Source organism: Amblyomma maculatum, chromosome 4 (genome assembly GCF_055883805.1).
Source record: "Amblyomma maculatum isolate TAMU_Amacu chromosome 4, ASM5588380v1, whole genome shotgun sequence".
Classification (NCBI taxonomy): domain Eukaryota; kingdom Metazoa; phylum Arthropoda; class Arachnida; order Ixodida; family Ixodidae; genus Amblyomma; species Amblyomma maculatum.
This window is the reverse complement of record NC_139347.1, coordinates 89,660,115-89,685,998: the sequence shown is the minus strand read 5'-3', so window position 1 is coordinate 89,685,998 and position 25,884 is coordinate 89,660,115. Positions and strand designations below refer to the sequence as shown.

The window sequence follows — 25,884 nt, the reverse complement described above, 5'->3', positions numbered from 1 at the left end:
GCTTGAGTTTGGGAGGGCAGTACACGTTGAGTACATGCAATGGCGGGTCCCTGCGGCGGAGTGGTAGGATTGTCACCATTACATAGGAATAATCTAGTTGGAGATCGAGATCCACTAAATTGGCTGTGCATGCTTTGTGTACGAGAAGACAAGACACGGGATCCTGTTGGAACGTCGTGTAATTTGAAAGTGTGGCGCCCAGGCCTGGCTCCTGGAGGGCAACCACGGCTGGTACAGACTCGAATGTTTCAAGGTAGAGGCGGAAATTGGCCCGCTTAGTGCGGTCCTTAAAGCCTCTGCAGTTACATTGTGTTATTAATGTTGAGATGGCCGAATTGGAGGTAGAAGAGCGCCTTTGACTAAGGTGTCTCGCCATGATTGAACATTTTTGGAGGGGAGGAGGAGGGAATGGCTGCCCCAGAGCCAGCTACTTGCGGCACCAAGGAGGTTGCGGCAGGAGCGGGGCAGCTGTCCTCATTGTCCGAATCAGTGATCCGACGGTTGAATTTTGCAGGACAGGATACGTCCCTAATGGGCCCCGACCGACGGAGGAGGCGGGGGTTGTCCGAGACAAGCTACGGTCATTTCATTGGGAGACTCTTGACCATCCACCATACAGCCCGGACCTCGCCTCCTAGTGATTTCCACATTTTTGGGCCGCTGAAGAAGTTCCTGATAGGGCAGCGATTCACGTGCAGTGATGGAGCCACGACATCACAGTCCGACGGCAGTTCAACAGTCAGCAGGAGGAATTCTAACACCGGGCATCTCCAGTTTAGGGCCGCGATGCCTGGAACGGTGTGGGGACTACGTCGAAAAATTGCATAAGGGACGTGGAATAATACTTATATTTGCAATTACATATACAGGTGCGGACATACGTAAACGGAGCACACTTTTTCGTTCAAACTAAAAATTATTTCTTTTGCAATGGAGATAAGAAAACAATATTTGTCCAAGTGAAATGGCACTTGCGTCTACTACCGGTTCGCACATACCACGACTGCAAGTTTCAATTATGAAACGCGTGGAAAATATTTGAAGGAAATTGCGTGCTCCGTTTACTTTTGTCCGCACCGATACGTGCCTTATTCTGGCTGATAAAAACGGGCTGACAGACACCTTGTAGATACGTTGTTGTTGTTGTTGTGGCTGTAGGAAGAAGGAAACGAAAATGCACAGGCCTGCTACTGACTCCGTAGCTGAGCCACCTCCGCTGCCTCGTGCGGACAGAAGAGAAAATAGAGAAGAAAGGAAAGGAAGAAGGAGAGAAAGACACGCGTCGCAACAACAGCCGTCGTCCACCACCGAAGCGGTGGCGGGTGCAATGACGGCCTACAACAGATAAAAATTCGGTGGCAGGCTAGCCTCCGCCGCAAGCGGCGGAGACCTACTGTCCCAGCCCCATCAAGGGGAGTCGGGGAGTCCACACATAAATAAATTGTTAAATTGGTTCACAGGAAGGGAAAGGCGCAGTATCTGTCACACTTGCTCTGTGGACACCTGAACCGCGCCGTAAGGGAAGGGAGGAAGGTGGGAGTTGAAAGGGGAAAGAGAGAAAGAGGAGCCATAGTGGAGGGCTACGGAGTAATTTCGACCACCTGGGGATCTTTAACGTGCGCTGACATCGCACAGCACACGGACGCCACTTCGTTTCGCCTCCATCGAAACGCAGCCGCCGCGGTCGTGTGCAATATGTATGCGCAAAATAGACGCATTTTTCACAGGCACAACGTGACATGCCAGAGGTAATGCGGAGAAGCACGGTACACTGTCAGCGGCAAATGAAACGCGAACGAAATTAAAACATGAGGAACAAAAGACCTTTATTGAAGGTGGCGAAGTATTGACCAACTTTGTTGTTGTTGTTGTTGTTATGGCTGTAGAAAGAAGGAAAAGAAAATGCACGGGCCTGCTACTGGCTCTGTAGCTGAGCCGCCGCTGCCTCGTGCAGACAGAAGAGAAAATAGAGAAGAAAGGAAAAAGAAGAGGGAGAGAAAGACGCGCGCCGCAACAACAGCCGTCGTCCACCACCGAATTAGTGGCGTTGTTGTGGTTGTATGAAGAAAGAAAAGAAAATGCGCAGGCCTGCTACTGGCCCTGCAGCTCAGCTACCTCCGCTGCCTCGTGCAGACGGAAGAGACTCTGACTATGATTTATTTATAGGAAGGGAAAGGCGCGGTAACTGTCTCACTTATTTTCTGTGGACACCGCAACCGCGCTGTAAGGGAAGGGAGGAAGATGGGAGTGAAAGTGGAAAGAGAGAAAGAGGAGCCGCAGTGGAGGGCTACGGAGTAATTTCGACCACCTGGGTATCTTTAACGTGCGCTGACATCGCACAGCGCACGGACGCCTCTTCGTTTCGCCTCGATCGAAAGGCAGCCGCCGAGGTCGGGTTCGAACCCGGGTACTCCGGCACAGTAGTAGGGCGTCTTACCACTGCACCACCCCGGCGGGGCAGACAGAAGAGAAAATAGAGAAGAAAGAAAAGGAAGAGGGGGAGAAAGACGCGCGCCGCAACAACAGCCGTCGTCCACCACCGAAACGGTGGCAGGTGCAATGACGCCCTACAACAGATAAAAATTATGTGGCAGGCTAGCCACCGCCGCAAGCGACGGTGACCTACCTGTCCCAATGACAACAACAACAGTAGTGGCGGGTGCATTAACGGCCTAAAACAGATGAAAATCAGTGGCTGGCTAGCTCTCGCCGCGAGCGGCGTTGACCTACCGTCTCAGCCCCGTAGGGCCAGGAACTGCCACCCTTGTTGTTGTGGCTGTAGGAAGGAAAAGAAAATGCACGGACCTGCTATACTGGCTCTGTAGCTGAGCCACCTCCGCTGATTGATTGACGATCGATTTATAAAAGGGAAATGCGCGGTAACTGTCTCACTTGTTTTCTGTGCACACCTCAACCGCGTCGTAAGGGAAGGGAGGAAGGTGGGAGTGAAAGTGGAAGAGGAGCCGTAGTGGAGGGCTACGGAGTAATTTCGACCGCCTGGGTATCTTTAACGTGCGCTGACATCGCACAGCACACGGACGCCTCTTCATTTCGCCTCCATCGAAACGTAGCCGCCGAGGTCAGCCACCTCCGCTGCCTCGTGTGGACAGAAGAAAGTAGAGAAGAAAGAAAAAGAAGAGGGAAATAAAGACGCGCACCGCGGGTGCAATGACGGCCTTCAACAGATAAAAATTCGGTGGCTGGCTAGCCCCCGCCGCAAGCGGCGTTGACCTACCGTCCCAGCCCCGTAGGGCCAGGAACAACCACCCTTCACTACCTCAAGCTCCTTTTGCCACCCTTCACCACCTCCAGCACCACCTGGTCAACCTTACATGGATCCTGCCTGTGCTTGTTTTTCAGCTGCTGATGTTGTGTTCTTGTTTTCGCGCTACAGTTGTCGTGGCAGAGTTTAATTCACGATGATATTCTTTTTTAATTATACACGATAATTGCAAGCGCCGATCGAGTTACAACCTTTTCTGAATGATCTATAACGCGAGGCGCTTAACTTCACAGCAGGCAGCGTCCGCTTACGCTGGGAAGGCAGACGCGATTGGTGCCTCTAACGGTTCGCATACATGTTCTTCACATTTGAAGTATGTCTACCTCGTGGTGTGGTCTCTGTACAATGAAGCTTCTGTGATTGACCGGGTGGACAGAGGGTGGACGATCGCACCCGCTTCGACGTTTAAAAAAATTACTACGGGGAACTTAAGCGGCTAAAGTATTGAAAGGCGAAAGCCTCAGAAGCCTCATCTTGTCTAGAGTTCCTACCATCTGCAATTCCACACTTGAACGTGCGCCAAGGAACGCCACGCGACAGGAGCGATGGCGTACCATCTAGACACACTTGTCGGAGAAACTGTGAGATACTGCGCTTTTCCTCCAGAAGTCTCTTGTCTAGCGTTTCTGCCATCTGCAATGCCACACTTGAACGCGCGCCAAGGAACGCAACTGCCGCAAAAGCTAGACACACTTTGTACACGACTGTATGAGCCATTAAAGGCTTCCGCCTTAACCCCGCCGGGGTGGCGCAATGGTTACGCGCTCGACTACTTTTCCCCAGGACGCGGGATCGAATCCCGGCCTCGGCGGCAGCTTTTCTATGGAGGCGGAAAGCAAGGCGCCCGTGTGCTGTGCGATGTCAGTGCACGGTAAAGAACCCCAGGTGGTCGAAATTTGCGGAGTTCTCCACTACGGCGTCTCTCATAGCCTGAGTTACTTTGGGACGTTAAACCCCACAAACCAAACCAAACCTTTCGCCTTAATAATAATAATAATTGGTTCACAAGAAAGGAAAGGTGCAGTATCTGTCACACTTGTTCTGTGGACACCTGAACCGTGCCGTAAGGGAGGGGAGGAAGGGGGAGTGAAAGCGGAAAGTGAGTGGAAGACGTGTTCGGTCTGCGCAAGCCCCCACAGAGATTCACGAAGTGCCCCGTTACTCATAACTTATAAAGGCGAAAGCCTTTAATGGCTCTTACTGTCGGGGACAAAGTGTATCCCGCTATTTCGGCGGCTGTCACGTGGCATTCCTTGCGAACGTTCAAGTGTGGGATTGCAGATGGCAGGAACGCTAGACAAGATGAGACTTCTGGAGGAGCGCAGTATCTGTCACTTTTTCCGACAATCGTGCGTTTGGATGGTACGCCATCACTCCTGTTGCGTGGCGTTCCTTGGCGTGCGTTCTAGCGTGGTATGTATTGCAGATGGCAGGAACGCTAGACAAGATGAGACTTCTCAGGCTTTCGCCTTTCACTACTTTAGCCGCTAAAGTTCCTCGTAACTTCTAAGGCGAAAGCCTTTAATGGCTCATACTGCCGTGAACGAAGTGTATCGCTTTTGCGGCGGCTGTCGCGTGGCGTTTCTTGGCGCGCGTTCAAGAGTGGGATTGGATATGGCAGGAATGCTAGACAAGATGAGGCTTCTCAGGCTTTCGCCTTTCACTACTTTAGTCGCTAAAGTCCCTCGTAATTTTCTTTCTCCTGAGGCTGTGCTGCCAGCTGGTTTGAACAACTGTGTGTATACCATATTTTGTGAAGGTTGTTTTACGAAATCATTTTTTACCTCCTTGTCAATTGTTTATCGCCGCCCGCAGTGCCAGAGACGTCGAGAGACTGCTACCTATAGCGAACAGTTGCGACGTCGCTGATCGTAGTATAGGTTTGGTAGCTTAGAAAGAATAAGAAAGCCATTTTATTGCTAGTCGGTGACTTGAAGATCAACGCCAGCCGGTCATCCCTTCGGCCGACGCCATGTTTAGGTCGATCGTTAGAAGGATGTGCAAGGGCGAAGAAAAGGGATAAGGCCATGATATTTGTTGCAAATGTCTTTCCATAACCGAGTCTGAAAACAACGTTTTCAAGTAACCAAGCAGCAGTCGTCTGTGAACAAGGCTTATCAAAAGTCCTCAATCCACTTGACTAGCGTCTTACCGGAGAACTTACGGTGCTGTGCATTGCGTAGCTCTCTCGGCGACTTGTCTGATTTATTCCCCTAGTGCAAGGCAGCTGCCTCGCTGACCGCGAGTAGTGAAAGAAGAGTGAGGAGAGAACACAGATGCTAAAACCAAAAGAAAAGAACACTGCAAGTAAGAGCATGAGTTTTATTCGAACCACAAACTGTGAAGAAACATGAAGCAACTGATATGCCCTCGACATATGTTTTGGCGATGTCTTATTAACTGTTTGGTAGTTCCGTGGAACCAGCGATCACACGTTCTGAGCTCCGCTTCCGACACTGGGAAAAGTCTATACGGAGGTAGGAAACGCTGCAATGTAAAGGAATCGCGCGCTTTTCTTACGTGATTTCAATAGCATGTCGGTATAACCCGGTGCAAGCGGGCACTGTATCGCAGCGTTTCCCAAACGTCTCAGACAGATTGCTCCTGATTGGCGAGAGGTAGCAGAAGAGACACTGCACGGAACACTGACGCACGCATGAAAAGTAATGGAAAAGATGAATAGTGGACAATATGGAAACTGCGAAAAAAAAATGCACATGGGCATGAGCAAAATGTGCACGCATTCTCAAACGGGATAAATTATGATTATGATGGTACAAACTTAAATGCACGAACAATAACAAATTGTATAGCGCGTGTGCAGTGAGCGAAAGAGGATTCTGCACACATCCTCTAACCTCGAATTCTAATGCAGGAGTAAAGCCTGGCGTGACTGCGCCACGAAAACGGTTACAGAAGACTCGTTTCATAAACGTTGGCAGTTTAGGGTTGGACCTAGAGCATAAATAATTCTAGTTGATTGGGAGGTTCAATGTTAAGCAGTAAAAGTAAGCTTGGCGCGCTTTTGTCCCAAATCGTTCGGTTCAGCTTTGGGGTCGTCATCTTGTTTCCAAATCAAACGCAGCGGTACGTGCCACGCGTTTTGACTACAAAGAGGCCAAGTGGCCGCTGACAGTTCGCACCGTACTATCCCGGTAAGCAGAAAAAAGAAACTGTTCTAATTGTATTGAGCATTAGAACAGGATCCGCAAGAAGGCACTGTCAATCCTGATGTGTGGTAACAGTTACTCACCTCCGATGCTTAGCTACATGTCCAAGCTCATCGTCAAGACTAAAGCATGGCTTTGAAACGAGTTGACTCTAATTAAAACTCAGACTATGGTATTTTGTCTTTTTTTTTCGCATTTCGCATTGTCACGGTGTCATGATGAAATTCCGTTGCTGGCCAATTATTTAATTCGACTGGAAAGCTGCGAGGCACTTTTTGTGTCGTTCTCCTCCTTCGGTAAAAACTGCTGATGCCCCAGATGAAAATTCAACCACGCATTCGCGAACGGTTCTGGCGAAGCTGGGCTTTGGGCTTTTTAGAAGATCGTGTAACTGGCGCCAATGCATGCGTCAAAATAGTGCGAAATTACTTTTGCACACTTTCGAGGCGGTGTCACAATTAAAACAAGCGCGACTTGTCATCGCAATTGTCTATGGCGGCCTGGTGTTCCCATGGCCCGTGGCGGAGTTCAGTGAAGATCTCAAGCCGCGGTGCTGGTGATGTTGTAGTCTTCCTCGCCGGAGCCCTCCGCGGCCGCCTGGCGGTTCTGTTGCTCGGTCACCTCGTCCATGATCATCTTGCCCCGTTGCTGACCGCCATAGTTGCCGATCCAAGGGTAGCGGGCAGGGCACACGGTGCACGTCTCCATGTAGCGCAATTCACCGTACGAGTGCTCGTCGGCGAAAGGTAGCGCACACGTGGTCGGGATGTTGCAGGCCGGCTCGCGCTTCACGCACGCCCAAGCCTCGAAGTCGCGTAGCTCGGCGCTGCGGCGAGGCGAGCGCATCCACAACAGCGCCTGCTGCATGGTCACGAACCAGGCATTGTCGTAGTTTTTGAGCACGTGGTCCACAAACCGGTGCAGGGCCTTGGTCTTGACCTTGTCTGTGAACCAGTTGACGCGGAAGTAGAGTCCCAGTGGGGCCCGGTTGGTGCGGTAGTGACGCAGGAAGTTCTCGAGCAGGAACTCGAACACAGAGTCCTCGTCGTCGGGGAAGACGCACTGGTCCGCCAGCACGCATTGGCCGCCGGTGCCGTCCTCGCCGTACAGGGTGTTCAGAGGCACCTCCCAGACGCCCGGGTACGAGTGGGTCGGACAGCCCTTGTTGACGCAGTGGTGTGGGATACGGTAGTCCAGCGTGTAAGGCCACAGCGGCGTCTTGCTGGGCGGCGCGGCGAAGGACGAGTCGTAGGCGAACGCGAAGTCGTAGATCATGTTCAGCATGGTGTTGCCGCCGGGCTTGAGGTACGGGGCGCGCATGCCCAGCACGTTCTCCTTGGAGACGTTTCCGAAGCGGCTTAGGATCTCACGCATGCCGACTATCTCCTCGGTCCAGTTCTCGTACTTGGCCTTGGACCACCAACTCTCGGGGCCGCGGTGCCTGCGCCACAAGAGGGAGAGGAGAGTGAGCGAGATGGGCATGTTCTCGCACTTCTTTCTCGGTGCTTAGGAGGCTTAGTTAACGCTGAAACAAAGAAAAAGAGAGGGCACAGCGCATTAAAACCAGGGCACAGCTTATTAAGCAGCATGGACTGGGAAGGTATTATTATTTTGCTTGAAAGCCACGCTCTTCATAGATAGTGCCAAATTTTAACAGATGCAAGTATTCGTCATTACTGTCTTCTCTCTCTGTTCGCCAGACGTCTATGCAGTATGGATAGAAACCAACTTTGGAATCCGCCTTTGAAACAACCTTCTGGACTGCTTCGCCCTGCAACGCAATCACGATAGCTTTCGCGGACGCCTATTTAAACATTTCTTTGATAACAGCTGCACGTCATTTATATGCTAGTAATTCCTTAACTTTGCTTTCAGCCACTTGTGATTATTGCAGCATTGCTTCTGTTCATGCACGGTTTCCTCACATGTATGCCTGTAATGCTTTATTTTGCGTTTGTTTGATAGTTCATGCATTTCACCCAGTTTTCGTTCCACCACGCGTTATTGCCTTATAATCTATATAAATTCTTGGGAATTAGGATCTGCTACCTGTGCTCAACTGTCTTGCTTTTTTTATGTATCACTACACTTTTATCATGCTTTTGTTTAACTGTTCTGCCCATCAACCTAAGCATTTGCTGACAATGTCTCTCCTGAGGCCTGCAAGGTATTTGTAAATAAAAACGAATTCACCGCCTTAGAATGTTCTTATATTTTAATAAATTATAGGCAAAATTTATGACTTTGTTCTGCTGCAGATAAAGCCTCTGTGTATAACGTTATCGTATCTGTTCGTATAGACTCCGAAACATGCGGTCTGGCATCTTGTGGTAAACTTCAGGGATACCTGCCCGGCCCGTAGATTAATCCTTCGTAAAGGAGCACTCTGTGTAAAATTATGTTGGCCAGTATCGATCCAGAAAATAACCATCATCATCAAAGGCGACATTGGGCGTGAAGGGCAGGCTTCAGTCTGGCATTCTCAGCAAGAGAGCTATGTCGAACGGCGAAGCACTACGTGCGGATGGTTGCGACGAACTCTCCGTCGCGCCTGCACTTTTAAGGCGAACGCCTTTATTGCCTCATCGTTGTCGTCAGCAAAAGTGTCACGCTTTTGCGGTGGCTCTGATTGGTTGAGACGGGATGACGTCATGGAGGTCTCGACCAATCACAGAGCACCACCACAGTATGCGCGAATGCGTTCCTGATATGGCCATATGTCAATCAATGATCAATTATAAATTAATGACTGATTAATAATTATAATTAATAATCACTGATTACTAATTACAAATTGCTAACTAATGACTAATTTACTGCCGACGACTTATTGTCAATTACTAATTAGTGTAAGTTGCATAGTTAATTAATTATTAATTAATGCCGCGCACCCGGTGAAATCAACCACTTAACAGTAAACGTAGAACAACTGCGAAAATACAAGGAGCGCGATCTCGTCGCTGCCAAGCAGAATTCACTGAATAAATGCGCTCGCAGAATGTTAAAGAGTAGTCGCTAGCTTTACTCGTAGCAGCATTCATCGCAACCTGGACGCAGATCAACGGCTGGTTCTCCTGCAGCAGATCAACCTAGTGTGGGAACGCGGGACCCTCCCGGAGGACTGGCGCACGGCAGTCGTCTGCCCCATCCTCAAGCCAGGACGCCCACCAACCCAGCTCGCGGGATACCGTCCAGTGGCGCTAACATCTGCGGCTGGTAAGCTCATGGAACACATGGCTTTACATCGCCTTAACGAGCAGGCTGCGGCGGCGGATTTGTTTGATGAGCGGCAGACGGGCTTTCGCGGAATGCGGTGCACTGCGGATTCCATCTCCGATGTTGTCAGCGCGCTCGAGCACGCGAAGGCAGTGAGGCAGGTTGCGTTGCTTCTACTGCTAGACGTGTCGGGCGCGTTTGATAACGTCTGCCGCGCTCCCATTCTCGCGACGCTTGAGAGGGCTGGCGTGGGCGGACGCTTGCTACAATACGTTCGGAGCTTTTTCCAGGCGCGCTCCATGCGCGTTCGCGTGGGGGGTGCTCTCTCGGCGCCTCGCCCGGTCGGGCTAGGCGTGCCGCAGGGCTCTGTCCTGTCACCTTTTCTGTTCAATGTGGCGATGTCGGTGGTGCCGGGCTGCCTGCCTGCAGGCGGCCGGCATCATGTGTACATCTCCATATACGCAGATGACATTGCTCTGTGGTGCCTGGGACCGCCGGGCGAGACAGCACGGGTGCGCGCGTGCCTGCAGGCAGCTCTGACGGCGGTGAGCGACTGTTTGCGCGGCCTAGGTCTCTCGCTCAGCGCGGACAAATCCGTTGCAATGGCCTGTGTTCCGAGCTCGCGCAAACGACCACCGCCGCTCACACTGGACGGGACCCTCTTGCCGTGGCGACGTTCGGTGCGGTACCTGGGATTGGACATAGACCAGCGCCTTTCCTTCCGACCCGCGGCGATCAAAGCCTGCCTGCAGATGAAGAGAACCACCGCCGCCGTACACAGACTCACTGCTCGAGGCCAGGGCATCTCCCAGCAAGCAGCGTTACGGCTGTACAACTCCGCGGCTCTGAGGGCAATACTCTACGCGCTACCGCTCGTCACACTGCGCAAACCATGCTGGAAGAAGCTAGAGGTCGAGCATCGCAAGGCGCTCCGCATTTTCCTCGGCCTTCCTCAGAACTCTCAATGCGCAGCTACTTTGGCCGAGGCAGGTGCGTGGCCTTTACAACTTCAGGCCACGCGGCGGGCGCTCCGACACATCGATCGCCTACAGCGCGCAAAGGACGGCGGCCCGCTATTACATCGGTTGCGACATCATCGCCACTCGCGCATGGGAGCGGCGCTGCTCGAGTACGAGCAGCTCACCAATGCAACGCCCCCCTACGACCTCTTCTCGCCCTGGCCCGCTGCTACGGAGGTTCAGCGAGAGATTGTCGGAATCGCGGGGAAACGCACCACACCGCCCTGTGCAGTGCAGCAGCTGACCAGAGCCGTCATCTACGAGGAACTCCAACACCACCTCCTCGTTTACACCGACGGCTCCGTGGCCAGAGACAGTTGCTCGCTAGCAGCGGCGGCTACCATCCCCGCCCTGCAACTGCACAGACAGCTGCACCTGTCATACCTGGGTTCTTCCACCACGGCGGAGCTGCTGGGCCTACGCCTAGGCCTGGATTTACTGCTTGAACTGACTCCGCCGCCACCCAGGTGTGCCGTGCTATGTGACTCCCGCGCTGCCCTCAGCCGCCTTCGAACCACCGGCCGGGGAACTCCGCTGCTGTGCCAGATTCGCGCACGTCTCAAGCACTTGGCGGAGCGTGGCTGCGCTATACGGGCAGAGTGGATCCCCGGGCACTGCGGCATAGAGGGCAACGAACGTGCCGACGAGCTCGCGACCGCAGCACATGAACTTCCTCCCAGCGACGAGCAACTCGCTTTGGAGGATGTGCGTGCGGTAATCGACGATCACCTCCGGATGCAGCACCCCGACCCACGCATCGCAAGAGGTGAGCGCATTCACAGTGTCAGCGGCCGCTCGCTGACTCGGCTGCAACGCGCAATGATCCTCCGTGCACGCATTGGATGTGTGTGGCCTGGGGAACGACGGATGCGCCACGGACTTGCCAATAGTGGCGTGTGTGATGGCTGTGGCGAGGTAGAAACTCTCGAACATCTTCTACTGCGCTGCACCGCGCTAGCCGAACCACGACGTGAGTTGCTGGCGGCTTACAGAGCGCAGGGGGTAATCCCGGACAGCGTAGCTGTGCTCCTGTGGCCACCGGGCTGTGCGCGCGCCCGCGAGCGAGCTCACATGAGCTTGTGTGAGTACATCGAACAGGCGGGCTTGATGACCCGCCTATTTCACCTCGCCAGATAGTGCGCGCTGGGACTGAACGCTCCACGTGTGCTATTTCCCACAATAACGGCTGATCGCCCACGACAGCCGTCAGTGTTTTGTACAGTGTGCAAGTGCGTGCGTAGTGAACAGTTGCCTGCACGTGGAGCTATTGCGGAGGCCCGCCCGATGTGCCGAGTACTCAGGGACCTAAGACATTTGCGGGTGGGCCTCAAGCAAACTACTGTATACTGTACCATAGTGTATATATTTCTTTTATTTTTACCTACTCTTTTCTTTCTCCCTATCACTCACCTCTTTGATTTCCTCTACCTTCTCCTCGCTATCCCTTTATTTCCGCCGCCCCAGTTCAGGTGCTTCAGATATAAGATAGCAGATACCGGGGCTGGCAAACATCTTTTCTTTCCTTTTGTACATACAATAAATAACCACTACAACAACAACAACAACATGCGCAACAGTCGCGTAGCAGAATGCAGCACTCAGGCTTTCGCCTTTCATCACTTTAGTCGCCAAAGTGTCTTCGAATTTTTACAGCGGTACATATCGGTTTCAGGGCTTCGAAAACGGACGCGAATATTACAAATAAACCTAGCTTTCTAACCTTACATTATTCCTCCAAGACCCGTTTTTAGGCGCTCAATCTCACGCGGGCCGTGAAAAAAAAAAAAAAGAGAAAAGCTGTCACCAGTTGCTAAGGCTAACCCTATATTCGGTTAGCGTGCTCAATATATAGACAGCATCGTGGCCGCTGCTGAAGGCCTCTTCAACACGCATCATTGGCAGACAAAACGCCAGTCCGCTGAGATTTGCAGAAGTGGCGCTCTACTGTAACCAAGTAATTATTATAACGAAAGAAAATATCTAACTCCGTTTCTTCACTCTATACTATGCGCTGTTTCGTTATAACTACTGGCACGGGCAGCAACATTTTACTACTATTTGCATAACATGCTCTCTTATATATAGTATGCTGCGTAGATTCATGAAAGCAAACATTTTGTTTATTCCTAAAATTACACGATTCCATAATATAGCGATAATAAAGAAACTTTAATATAATAAAGCATACAGTATCCGATAAAGAGCTTACTCGACACTTGCCTTTTCACATGCGTACTTTCTTTTTCTTCGTGCATTGGTGCCTTTGCCTCTTGACAAGGATAGAGGAACGAGCGTGGTTATGAGTGCGAATCACAGGTTTCGTTCTGATAATATGTATTTTCAAATACCCGCTTTGGGCACGGTACAGATGGAACTTCCGAGACTGAGGGCTTTCGAGGACACTTTCAAACGCCAAGCCTCAACTAGGCTTTGCGGATCATGCGTAGAACACCTCGGCATTTTGTCCTCAATGAGAGCAAACTCGGGCCGCAAGCGTGGATGTCTATAGTGTAACGAGTTTGCGAATGTATCGCTACCCTTTAATTCAGTCTGTTTATTTTATTTCCGTCCGCGAACAACTTCTGGTGCTGACCTGGCGAGCCGAAAAGCCGTCGTCCGGTTGCCTACGAGGTTATTACGACTTAGTTCACTACTAGCTCCGACGACCGGAGTCCTTCCGAATGCGGTTAAAAAATAGCCTACAGAACGGAGGGCAACAAGGCAGTTGTGCCACGACTGCGATCGGCGCAGCAGTAGGTCACGTTGAACGCCTACTGTTCACGGCTCAGCGACCGGCGTCCGTGGCGTGCGCGCCCTGCCGCCGCCGTGCGGGTTCCTGCCGCGTTCGAGCCTTGATCTGCTCGCCGCGTACACGCAATGCTCGCTTCTTCCCCCGTCTGGGACCCGACAGCGGATAAATTCCAATGATTCGAGAGAAAAATATGGGGCACGCGAGCTAGGCCGCGCGCACGCTGCTGTGTGCGTGGCCTTGCAGCGCGGAGTTTCACCGGACTGGTTCCGGCATTCGATTTCATTTTCGCCGCCTCGTAAACACGTCACGCGGACGGCGGCGCGAACGTGGATTTAGCTAGCCCTCCACGACTCCGTTCTGAAGCTCTCCTCGTTGGGAAGTGCCATGGGGTCACGGCAGCGGTCGAGATTCACGGCGGTGATTTGAAAGTTCTCGTCCAGCGAACCAACCCCTGGCAAGAGCTGCAGCTAAGAACAGCAGTGTTGCTGTAAGTGTGTCGTATTACAGGCGATTTACAGCGCGGATTTATGGAGCGCAGCGAGCGCGCTTTTCTTTCTCTTTCGATGTATGAGCGGCAAGACTACTTGAAGCACTGCATGCTGTTCTGGGCTTGTGGCTGGTACGAAACTTCATCCTGAACCATTCTTCTTTCCAAGCAAAATTACAACTGTCGATACGCGTGCTCCCAGCCTTTCAGAAACTAAACTGAAGGCATCCAGTCGCTTCTCGAAATGGATGGTGAAAGTTCCAATTTCGCGTAAGTCATAGAGTAAAATGGGAAGCGTAAAACTCACTCAATAACTTACTCGTAAAATAAATAAACAAATTCGGCCCAGCTGTACACAACGCGAAACAGCTGCCGTCTTGGTTTTCTAGGCGAGATCGCGCAAGCTGAATACTACTGACATATGCGTGTACAGTCTTGGTCACAAGTCTTGATAGCACATAGTTGGCTTTTCAACCACACATATGAAGCTACAAATATGTGAAGGTTGAGCAAAAATCTTGTCCTCACTTTACATATAAGACCTTACAAGAGGTATCCGGGAGTTTGAATTTGGGAGACTGGGTATATAAACGTTCACGTAAAAGTCTTCGATTTTCTGATGATTTTTGCCCTGATAATTTACTTCAGGGACAAGTTCAAGTGCATCATGGAAGACTTCACGCTCAAAGTAAGACGGTTGAACTGGTAATTAACGTGAATAAATGTGACGGAATGTTTAACAGTCTGGCAAGGGACCAACGAATGGTCGCTTATTGTTACGAAGTGGATTCCAAGGGAGGTAAACGTAGCACAGGGCGGCCAAGAGTCAGGTGGGCAGGTACGAATAGGGAGTGTGCAGAAGCCGGCCATGGTTTGCCCAGGACAATGTCTAACGGGACGGGAGTGCGATATGCCCTGGCCCATACGTGGATGATTATCAAGAGAGAGAGAGACTCTTTAATGGAAAAACAGAGAATTTTGCCGGTGTTTAGATTTTGCTGGCATGCTTCTCTGTGTAAGAAGGGGAATTCGGGAGGGAAAGATTGAAAAAGAATGGTGAGGGAAATAATAGAATTGAAGGGGGAGATAAAACACGGCCATTAAATACGTGTTCAGGTGCTTCGTGGAGTAATGATATAAAATCAAATAATGAAATGCATGATCCGACAAATGTGCTTATAGAGTTCACAGCTTGCAAAATGCCTGAGGCAAACATGCGAGGTGAATTTAGAGTTTGTCAAGGAGACTAACGTCTTTCAAATGTGTAAATAAAAAGTTAATCGCGAGTCTCTGTTGCCTAGGGCAGGCTAAGGGACCTAAAACACTGTTCATTGTTAAAGGCACTGGGGAGAGCTTCTCCACGCTATGTTCATAGTTTCACTCGCTAACACCCCACACGTCCCTAAGACTTTCGAGTGAGACTGTGCACGAATGACGCTTTTTGTGCTTCATAGAAAGCGGTTCGGAGAGCGTTGCGACGGTAATCATGTCCACCGTACGCCATAAGTGCTACTAGCTGCAGTCTGCGCCGAAGCGAACAAGTGTACTCACGTGACGCCCAGGGAGCCAAACTCGTTTCCATCGGCGAACATCTTCTGCGCGTAGAAGTAGCTGGTATACTCGTGCGAGAGGAAGAAGGTGGCGCGGATGGGGCAGCCGTTGGGGTTCTTACGGTGCTCCTTGTTGAGCAGCGACCGGTAGTGAGGGTAGTTCATGTTGTTCAGCGCCCCGTCGAACGACATGAGTATCATCTGAGGCACGTCCTTGGGCTCCAGGTCTCCGGGGATGCGCGTACCGTCGGCGCTGCAGAAGCACTCGGGCAGCACGCATATCGAAGGGTCGCACTTGGGCGCCACCTCGGGGTCGGGCGGCGGCCGCTCGGTGGTCGCTGCAAAAGTGTTTCAAAGTTTCTCGTTTTAAATACCTGCTCAACACTAGCAACACCCCAACTTCCTGCAAATGCGCTCGACCAAATATCTCAACCTTCTGTACCCCGCCGAGGTGGCGCAGTGGTTAAGGCGCTCGACTACTGTGGCCGAGGATGCAGGATCGAATCCAGGCCCCGGTGGCCGCTTTTCGATGGAGGCGAAAAGCAAAGCGCACGTGCACTGTGCGTTGTCAGTGCACGTTAAAGAACCCTGGGTGGTTGAAGTTTCCGGAGTCCTCCACAAACCAAACCAATAAACTTTTTGTCTTACATGCGGCGCCGCAGTTGTCATCCTAAACTGGCACTGAACGTTAGAATATTTTCGATATATATTGACGAAGATCCGTCGGCTTCATCAGAAGCAGAAGCAGCTGCGAGTGCGATTCGAGCACAGTCCTTTTTTTTACTGTTTTAATGCGCGTTAGGAGTAAAAGCCTCATCGGTAAGAAAATGTGTCGCAAAATTCGCCGATTTTTCGGAGGAAATTCACTTCACCAGACCGGAAGTAACAAGTATACGCTTCGTTGTATCTGTTTTGCGTCAAGGTAATAACCGGCACCTTCAAGGAAACATCCGACAACCAGCTATATGCATGGCGCCCGTCCGCAATAGTCGCATGCAGGCAGACGTATGGTGTGCGAAGTCCAGTGTGAAGACATCAGTAGATTCTAATGCTGTCTCAAAGACAATCGCGTGTCCCTCTTGATTTTTTTTTTAGTATACGAAACAAACTGTCTCACTTCTTGATGGACGCCTGAACCGCACCATGAGGGAAGGGAAAGTGGCAGGGAAAGAAGAAGAGGTGCCTTAATGTATGACTCCTGAATAAATTTTGACCTCTTGTGGTTTCTATAGCGTGAAATGATTGCGTATCGCATAGAAAACGGGCCGCTTTCGGTATCGCCTTCATCGCAACGTGGCCGCCGCGGCGGGAGTCGAACCCAGGTCCTCCGGAGGAGTGGCTGAGTGCCCTGGCTACTGGGCCACTGGCAAGGCTGGTCACGCCATGAGGAAAGTGATTAAGGGAGCAAAAAGAGGGGTAACAAAAGGAGGACGAGTTTGTGAGGAAAGGAAGGACGCCAGGAAAAGAAAAAAGGTGTGTAATACGCTGGCTACTACGCATATCTTTAAGATGTACATTCACCTCTATACACTGATTTTCATCAGTGCACATTAAAGAACCCTAGGTGGTCGAAATTTCCGGAGTCCTCCACCACGGCGTCTCTCATAGCCTGAGTCGCTTTGGGACGTTAAACCCCACAAACCAACCAAACCAACCAACTGATTTTCATGCCCCCGCCGGGGTGGCGCAGTGGTCACGGCGCTCGACTACTGTTCCGAAGGATGCAGTATCGAATCCCGGCCTCGGCGGCCGCTTTTCGATGGAGGCGAAAAGCAAAGCGCCCGTGTGCTGTGCGATGTCAGTGCACGTTAAAGAACCCTAGGTGGTCGAAATTTCCGGAATCCTCCACCACGGCGTCTCTCATAGCCTAAGTCGCTTTGGGACGTTAAACCCCACAAATCAACCAAACCAACCGATTTTCATGCCCCCGCCGGGGTGGCGCAGTGGTCACGGCGCTCGACTACTGTTCCGATGGATGCAGGATCGAATCCCGGCCTCGGCGGCCGCTTTCCATGGAGGCGAAAAACAAAGCGCCCGTGTGCTGTGCGATGTCAGTGCACATTAAAGAACCCTATGTGGTCGAAATTTCCGTAGTCCTCCACTACGGCGTCTCTCATAGCCTGAGTCGCTTTGGGACGTTAAACCCCACAAAACAAACAAACAAACAAACAAACAAACAAACTGATCTTCATGGTTTCTTGCGCAGGGCTGAAAGTTTGGTAATATCATTACGAAATACTATGCGTTTGAATATCACAGGACTCGACAAAAGAAAATGCAAATGCTGGCATCAGATATGACACTAGTTAGCGAAATTCTAGCGAACGCAAATGCGTAGCCGTTGTCACGTTTGGTCACAAAGACGTTGATACTAGTACACTAGCACTAAATGTATGTGCAACACGTTATAAGCGCGCATCCGCAATACTCACTGCTCTCGACGGGGCCGCAGGTGAGCTCTTTGTTTTTGAAGGTGCAGAACTTCTTGATGTCGTCGAAGTAGAGCGAAGGCGGACACGTCTGGCTGAAAGGTGTGCCTCCCGAGCAAATGTAGAAGCGGCGGCAGGTCTCCGGGTCGGCGAACATCCCGTCAGCGAACGGGCACTCGTAGTCATCGGACTGCGACGCCCGTCGCGCGCGTTCAGCTCCTGCGAAAAAAAGACCCGCACACCGTGGCTTGAGGAAACGCGAAAGCAAAATTTACAGGTGCACACATATTTCAATGCTGCTCCACGCTGGAAAAATCTGACGCACCTCGTCTACTGGGCCACTAATGCGGCGCATTAAAGAACAGAGTTACGACGCGGGATTGTGGGGTGAGCGCGTTGCGCAGTATGTCTCTCTTCTGGACATTTTTATGTCACGCCAAGTTGTGATCTGAGAGAACGAAACGCCGACTAGTCGCATCAACAAATTTCGCTTGAGGAATTGAATCTGGGATCTTCACCGAAGAAGCACCCGTATCGCTAATCTTTTTTGTACTGAAGGGGGTGATCAAACTATCAAACATTCATTATCCATAACTACAGGTTTTCACGAGCGCATCAAACGAATTAACAAGCGTTACTCTTGGTCTGACTATTAGTGCGCCAGAACTGCCGTGGACTTGCTGTGCCCTGTTAAAAACAATTGCTTTCAAATGATCTCAGCCTAAAGGCGTTCTTTTAAACCTCGCGTCCAAGCAGGGACTGGAGGTGGTGCAGACGTTCGCGAACAGCGAAAATGCGCGCACTCTGTCTCCGTATAGCCAAGATAATTGGGTCTCGTGGGCTTTAGTCGCCAATGGACAGGTTCGTACACAACGCGGGTTAAGCAAAGTGCAACAGGCTCGCAAACAGTCCTCCCGCGTACGCCGCCATGACTTGAACGTGCGAGCACATTTACACTGCAGTAGCAGCCTCGTAACATCTTCACAAAACGGTGCAGCGCCCATAGAAGCTCTAGCCGGTGTCATATGATAAGGAGATGAACTGGAGATCCGCTTAGCCTGCTCAACCTGTTCGCGCGCATTTCTTCATTGGCTGCTGACTTGTTTTTCGTATCCCATGAATTTTCCCCGGTTCACCGACGCAAGGGATCAATGCTATAGTGTGATCCATTGTAGCCTTCGCGAATCCTGTGGCTGTTCACGTGGTTCCGTCGTCACAGTTTTCAGAGCGCTGTACACTTCTCAACACTCAATGTGTGTACAGTGTCGCTGCCATATTTAGCGCCGTGTCGCATGGCCATTAGCAGCGGCCGCGAACAAAAGCGACTCGAGCTCCGCCACTGCCAGGGGTATACATAATACGGCGCAGAGAGCAAGCAGACCGGCTCGACCGGAGCGATGATGCAGCGCTCCGTCTCTCTTCTCCCCGTGTTTGTGCGTGTACACCAAGCGCGGCGTGCCTCGGGGCAGTGCCCGGCCATCTGGGTCATCTAGGGCAGGCAAAGTGTTGCGGCTTGCCGTCGCCGGTGTTTCTTTCACCTCGCCCGCAGGGGGGAGGCCTCCGTTCCGAGATTCCACCCCGGAATGGGGCTAATCACTGATGTTGTGCGCTTTCGTCGCTGCCGCTGCTTCTCCTCTTCGTCTGTTGCCGGCGCGCCCACACTGCGCGAGTCGTGCGCGTAAACGCGCACAGACAGCCGTCGCACTGATCGCGGCGTCCTGGACGACATGCAGCTGTTCGTTCCGGCTCGTGTGTGCACGGAGTGTGTATATTTAGGGAAACATGGTAGTATTCGTGATAAAAAATGTCGCTAACGACATATGTGATGTGTCGCAAGCTGTATAGTAAAGTAGCGATAGAGTTAATAAAGCTCTACAGGGATTAGAAACGCGTTTTCACAAGAAGGGCTCCATAACAGAGATGAGTTTCGATAAATGAAGCCGAGCTGTCATGGGGAAAAATTTAAGCTTGATTAAACTTGGTATATAAACGAAAGCTTCATTACTAATGGGTATACACATGGTAAAGCTATTTATTTATATGGGAATAACCGGTCTATTGGAGGAAGAAGAATCGGAAGAAGCCTAGAAGACAGAAGAAGGGAAGCAAGAAGATTCGGAAGACAAGAAGACAGAAGAAGGTAACAAGAAGAAGGCTGAAAGCAAGAAGATTGGGAAGATGCCAAGAATAAGTGGAAGACAGATGGGAAGAAGAACAAGACGAGGCGCATGCGCAGTTGTGGCCTGCGCCCGGCACGGTGACCTTGGCTTTACATGGCATAGTGAAGCTTTCGATTCAAAACATTGCGATTGTATTGCGACTGTACTGTATTGAGATGTTGTTGACAGCTTATGCCGGCTAAATGCTGCCGCATGTTTGTCGTATTGGACAGGAATAGGCATGGATCATTCTTCTTTTTTCTCCCCTGCCAATGTCGCAGCATTTTAGAATTGCCGCTCGATCCAGTTATTAAGTAAGGATGATGTAAAGTCTGCCAACATTGTAGTCACTGTGAGCAGGTTACCGCCGTTTCAGAACACTTGGCGAGTGAATGATAGCTTGAAATAAATCTGTGCTCGGTATATAATGAACATTCAGGCAGTAACTTTGCGTATTTATATGGCTTAGACAGCTGACGGAGAAAAAAGAGCTGCGGTAAAGTAGCCATTTGAAGAACGGAAAACAGTTGCAGTACGAATATAACCTGCAATAAGTGCGAGTTATACGACCCCACAGAAAACTTACAGTCAGGACACCCTAAGGTTAACGTACGGCGGAGAAAGAGGGAATTGGAAAGGTGGAAGGGTAGTGTGAGGCGTATATTATCCAGTAGTTGAAGATAATAATGACCACACGTTTAAGAGCGCCCGGTAACCACTTCCTTTCCATCCATTGTTAGTTATTTTTGCCTCGTGTGCTTACTGCCTGTCCGGCTTCTTACTTGTCTATTTTGGTCAGATAGTACTGCAAACTTAGGAGATTCACAGAGTATGAGAATAAAACCGGTAGCGACAACCTACCATTTTAAATCACATATTTCTCACTTGATCTAATAGTTGCATAAATAGGAACAACTAATAGGCAGCTAAATAAATGAATAGTTTAGAACACGTAATTAGTGACGACGATTTCTCACTTTGTTCACTATATAAGGGTACAAAGTTGTAATCAACGTGCTTGCTTGTTTAAATCTCTGCTATATATAAAAATATTTTGTCGAATTCAGGTTAAATATAGTGTCCTGATGTTTGTTATAAAAACTACGCAACATAACTTTAATTACTTGTTTAGGCATCTCAAAAACAATGATTAAAGTATCGTATTTCTGATCCTTACGGCGGACGGAGATGTTGGTTACATACTAATAAATGTTGGTGGCGTGCTTTACGAGATGTTCATGCATGTGGTGTGATCCGGCTGCTCTGACCCGCATAAAAGCTTTATTGCCACGGCCTTGAAGGTAATAACAGCTGTAATTAATAATAGTGCGCAATAAATTCTACCATTACGCCCAATATACTGTCCTGCGAATTTCGTTTTCATACGTGCAAGGACTCTGAGCGAACAGGTTACGCACGGCTACATAGGCCGATGAACGTGTTAGCGATAAACCTAGCCAACGTTACTATTGCGAACATCATTGTCACGGCTGCGTGGTCAAGGAAATTTAATGCGAGGTTGTAGACGCCTATATTGCAGATTGTAAGCTTCTGTATAGTTTCTATATTTTAAAAGAGCCTTCGGTGAACGCACATCTCGTGTTTAGATTGCTAGTACAGGTGCTTTTTTGCAACGGGAATATATGCCCTGTCGCTGAATGAACGACAGATATTCAATGACGTCGACACCTGTCACGTTCGCCGTGCCCGCGGAGAATGATGCTGATGCAGGTGACACTAATGAAAAGAAACAGGGGCAGAACGGTTGCGCGCATCCCGCAAGAGGAGGCAGCGGTGCCTCGTTGTCGCCGCTTCCGCGCATAACTTGTGCCGGCCTGCGTATTTTAAACTCGTTATGCAAAGCGCTCGAATTCCTGGCCCCCCGATGAGGCACGTCTGTGTACCGGGGCAGCTTCGCTACGCGGATAACGCGAAGGCAAACAAGGCGACCGACCAGCACAGAAGGGGACCTTTGCTTTGGAAGAGGAAACGAAAAGATAAAAAGAAAAAAAAAATGGAAGGAGCGGGCCGCCGGATCATTGTTTTCTTGCTGCCTGGCACTGTGAGCCAGAACCGGTCCATTGCATCCCCATTCGAAGGTGGGCAAGAGAAAAATACAACGAGGAGATGCGGCTGCAGCAGTCGTGCGGCGGTCATGACGTCTTCGTCGCTTGTCACTCGGAAGCAGGATTTCGTGGAGCCTCCCTTTCTTTCGAAAAAGTTCCTGAGAAGGAGCCGCCGTGTCACGTCTTGGGAGGAGCTGGTCAATCTTAACGTGAGGAAGACCGCGCTAGCTTGAGGGAAGTCATGCTTTATAGAAGCCTGCATCCAGACAGCCGGCGTGCGCTGAAGGCGCCGTTTCAAAAAGGGATTTGTCTTCCTAATACTATAGGTATCGAGTCGAAACGGCTTTCCGACTCAAAGGTCTCTATTGTAGAACCGTACGGTCACGCCGAAGCTACGTGGTGGGAGTTAAGTGAAGGGTGGACGTAAAATGTCCCTTCTAAAAGAACAGAGTAGGTCGCTAAAATTACTGCCTTTCAGGAAGTTCGGATAAGGCGGCATTTCAAGAGCTAGAATGCTGATCAGAATGTTATAGTACAAATGTTTAGAGTGGGAACCTATCGTATTTCCATACGGGTACATGTACGTCGAAGAACCTGCAAGTTCACACTCTACACTTTGGTGTTTCTATGCGGTGTCCATCTCAAGCTGTGCATATGACTGCGAAGAAATGCGCGTTCTAAGAGAGTTTAGCGTTCTGAAAGCTTCTGTGGAAGATCTATAAATAACAAGTGGAGACATCGGGAAAAATCTATGTGTACACAGGCTCCGTGCGCGTAGTTTCTTTCTTTTCACTAACAAGGTGTATTATTTTAGCTGATACGGCAAAGAAAAAAATTATAGATAATTAAAGCACTCCTATCATTTATCCGCATGTGTAAGGTTTCCATATGCAACGCAACCACTGCACGGCACTGTTCGACTAACTATAGTGCTGGTCTCTGCTTCGGCTCCGATGAACAGGCTAGAGAATGGGATGCCTTACAATTGAGTTCTAGCTGTTATTATTGCAGCCAATGGGCTGCGAAGGTATGAATCACATTAAAATGTCACTATGGGGCGTCTAAGATAAGGGTAGATGGAGAATACCTCAATAATCTGCAATTTGCTGATGACATTGCCATTCTAAGTAACTCGGGGGATGAACTGCAGATAATGATTGAAGACCTAGAGAGGAAAAGTAGAAATGTAGGCTTGAAAATCAATATGCAGAAGAATAAGGTAATGTTCAACAGCCTCGGGAAAGAACAGCAGTTAACGTTAGGTAGCGAAGCACTAGAAGTAGTAGGCGAATATGTCTGCTTAGGACAGGTAGTAACCGCAGATCCGGACCATGAAAAGGAAATAACAAGAAGAATAAGATTGGGATGGAGCGCATTTGGCAAGCACTCGCAGGTAGCGAAGCACTAGAAGTAGTAGGCGAATATGTCTGCTTAGGACAGGTAGTACCCGCAGATCCGGACCATGAAAAGGAAATAACAAGAAGAATAAGATTGGGATGGAGCGCATTTGGCAAGCACTCGCAGGTTATGACTAGCAGCTTACCGGTATCGCTCAAGAGGAAAGTATACAACAGTTGCATCTTACCTGTACTCACCTACGGGGCTGAAACGTGGAGGCTAACCAAGAGGGTTCTAATTAAGCTGAGGACAACTCAGAGGGCTATGGAACGAAAAATGGTAGGGGTAACATCAAGAGATAGGAAGCGTGCAGATTGGGTTAGGGAAATAACTCAAGTTACTGACATTCTAGTAAAAATCAAGAAGAAGAAATGGGCGTGGGCAGGACATGTAGTGCGAAGAGAGGATAACCGATGGTCGCTTAGGGTAACAAACTGGATTCCAGGGGAAGGAAAGCGTAGCAGGGGGCGGCAGAAAGTTAGGTGGGCGGATGAGGTTAAGAAGTTCGCCGGGGCCAAGTGGATGCAGTTAGCACAGAACCGGGTTAAGTGGAAGAATATGGGAGAGGCCTTCGCGATGCAGTGGGTATAGGCAGGCTGATGGTGATGATTATGATGATGATGGGGCATCTTTACCTAATAGAATTAGTAACGGTGTTTAAATTACGACGTCACGGCTTACTTTTCCAGTTTTAGTACGATCACCGGATACATGAAACATGTTGCAACCTTTCAACGAGAAAAGTTCGTCAGAACTTTACTGAAGAAATAATTTGAATAAAAAAAGCAGACTCTTGCCGGAACATCAATTTTATGAACGGAAAATAAGGTAACGCAGCGACCGATGGCGAAACTTGCTTGAGGGAAGCTGGGAAACGTGGTTCGGCAGTAATCCTTTCTTTTAAGCAGTAATTAGTATGTGGGCAAGTTGTCGCATAGTTAGGCGAAAATTAGATGGCCTTGAACAACACGCAAGCACCATATGTAATGTCTAGCGCGTACCATACACACGAGGAAGCGTTTCTGCTTGCGGCTTGTCACGTGAGCTGTATAATGACGACAAGCTTCTTTTCATGGTGGTCATGGAAATCCAGGTCGCGAGGCGCGCATTATCGTGTTCCAACCGTCACATTCCGCCTTGATCACAAGTCGATTCATCACCTTTTCCCTTTGTATTCCTTTGCGCACGATTGCAACGCCGGCAGTATTCCTTCATTCATAACATGCTGTTTGGAGGCTGTGCGGCGTAGCTTTTGTTGCTGGCGCTGAGTGCATGTGAGGAGAAGGGTGTCCCTGAACCTGTCTCACCTTCGTTGATAATGCCGCGTGATTCCACTGAGTTAATGTTTCATCGTCAGACACCCGCGTGCTTGTCCGGCCATGCAGACGCGCAGACGGGAATTCGCCTTGGCGTCAACGCGGCAAGGGTCACGGATTACTATTTTGTTTATCTTCATCTAGCGCCAAATAACAAGTCAGCATCTCTTTGTAAGAACAATTCGCGACTCCGTTTCTATACGTCGCGAGGTAGTGGATGAAATTCTGGTTATGAACCGCTCGATTCAGTGCGTTCTACACAAGGTTATCGCCTTTCTGAAACCATACAATGTCCAGTACATTAGGCGGGCCTAAGTAGAGTTCAGATTTCGCCGCTCTCACGAAACAGGTCGCCGCACATCATTGGTAAATGACGTCAGTCATCCAATCACTACGCTGATGACCCCCAGGAATTTCAGTAACAAGAGAAATTGGTTCTTTTTGAAGTGCTCTTTTTGCTCTTGCAGTTTAATGCAATCGTCTGGGGTAAAGCGGAACAAAGGAACAATTCATTTATTGCCAAACTGAGCTGAGCATCACAGACTGCCCGTCGCGATAGATCAGTGATTAGGCGCTGGGCTACTGAACCGAAGTACCCGTGTTCGAACCAATGGAGGAAAAACGTCAAAGGCGCGCGCCTTTGTGATGTACGGTTTCAGTTCGCATTAAATATACCCATGTAGACCAAATTAATCAGGAGTCCTTCACTACGCGGCGTACATCAAAGAGCCTGAGTCGTTTCGAGACGTCAAACTTCAGATATCACATAAGACTACGTATAAATTTAATTTGATTAAGACTTTATATTAATTTACCAGCGCTCGAGCTAAATGTTCTCGGTTTTTTTTCCCCTTTTCTGTCATCTGATAGGCGTGCTGGCTAGGTTAGCTGTCGATATGGTAGAATTCCAAGGCTCGAGTCTCGAACCAGGAAGAATTTTTCCTGACCCTGCAGCGACTTATGAAGTTTGTAACCATGTTTCTTCTGTGGCCGTGTGACGACGCTGAATTCAATGCTAATCGAACTTCATATCAATACA

The 25,884-nt window shown here is 49.9% G+C and overlaps 1 protein-coding gene across 1 annotated transcript in view; it reads right to left on the bottom strand.

The window, feature by feature from the left end:
- Positions 1–5,608: 5,608 nt before the first annotated feature.
- LOC146191619 (chitin deacetylase 7-like) overlaps positions 5,609–25,884 on the bottom strand; it is a 77,375-nt gene continuing 57,099 nt past the window's right edge. The window contains exons 2-4 of the mRNA XM_084602145.1: positions 17,910–18,125; positions 15,479–15,815; positions 5,609–7,894 (exon numbers count right to left, since the gene is read on the bottom strand). Coding sequence (XP_084458271.1) covers positions 6,994–7,894; positions 15,479–15,815; positions 17,910–18,125 — 1,454 coding nt within the window. The 3' untranslated portion in view covers positions 5,609–6,993. The remainder of the gene's footprint in view (positions 7,895–15,478; positions 15,816–17,909; positions 18,126–25,884) is intronic.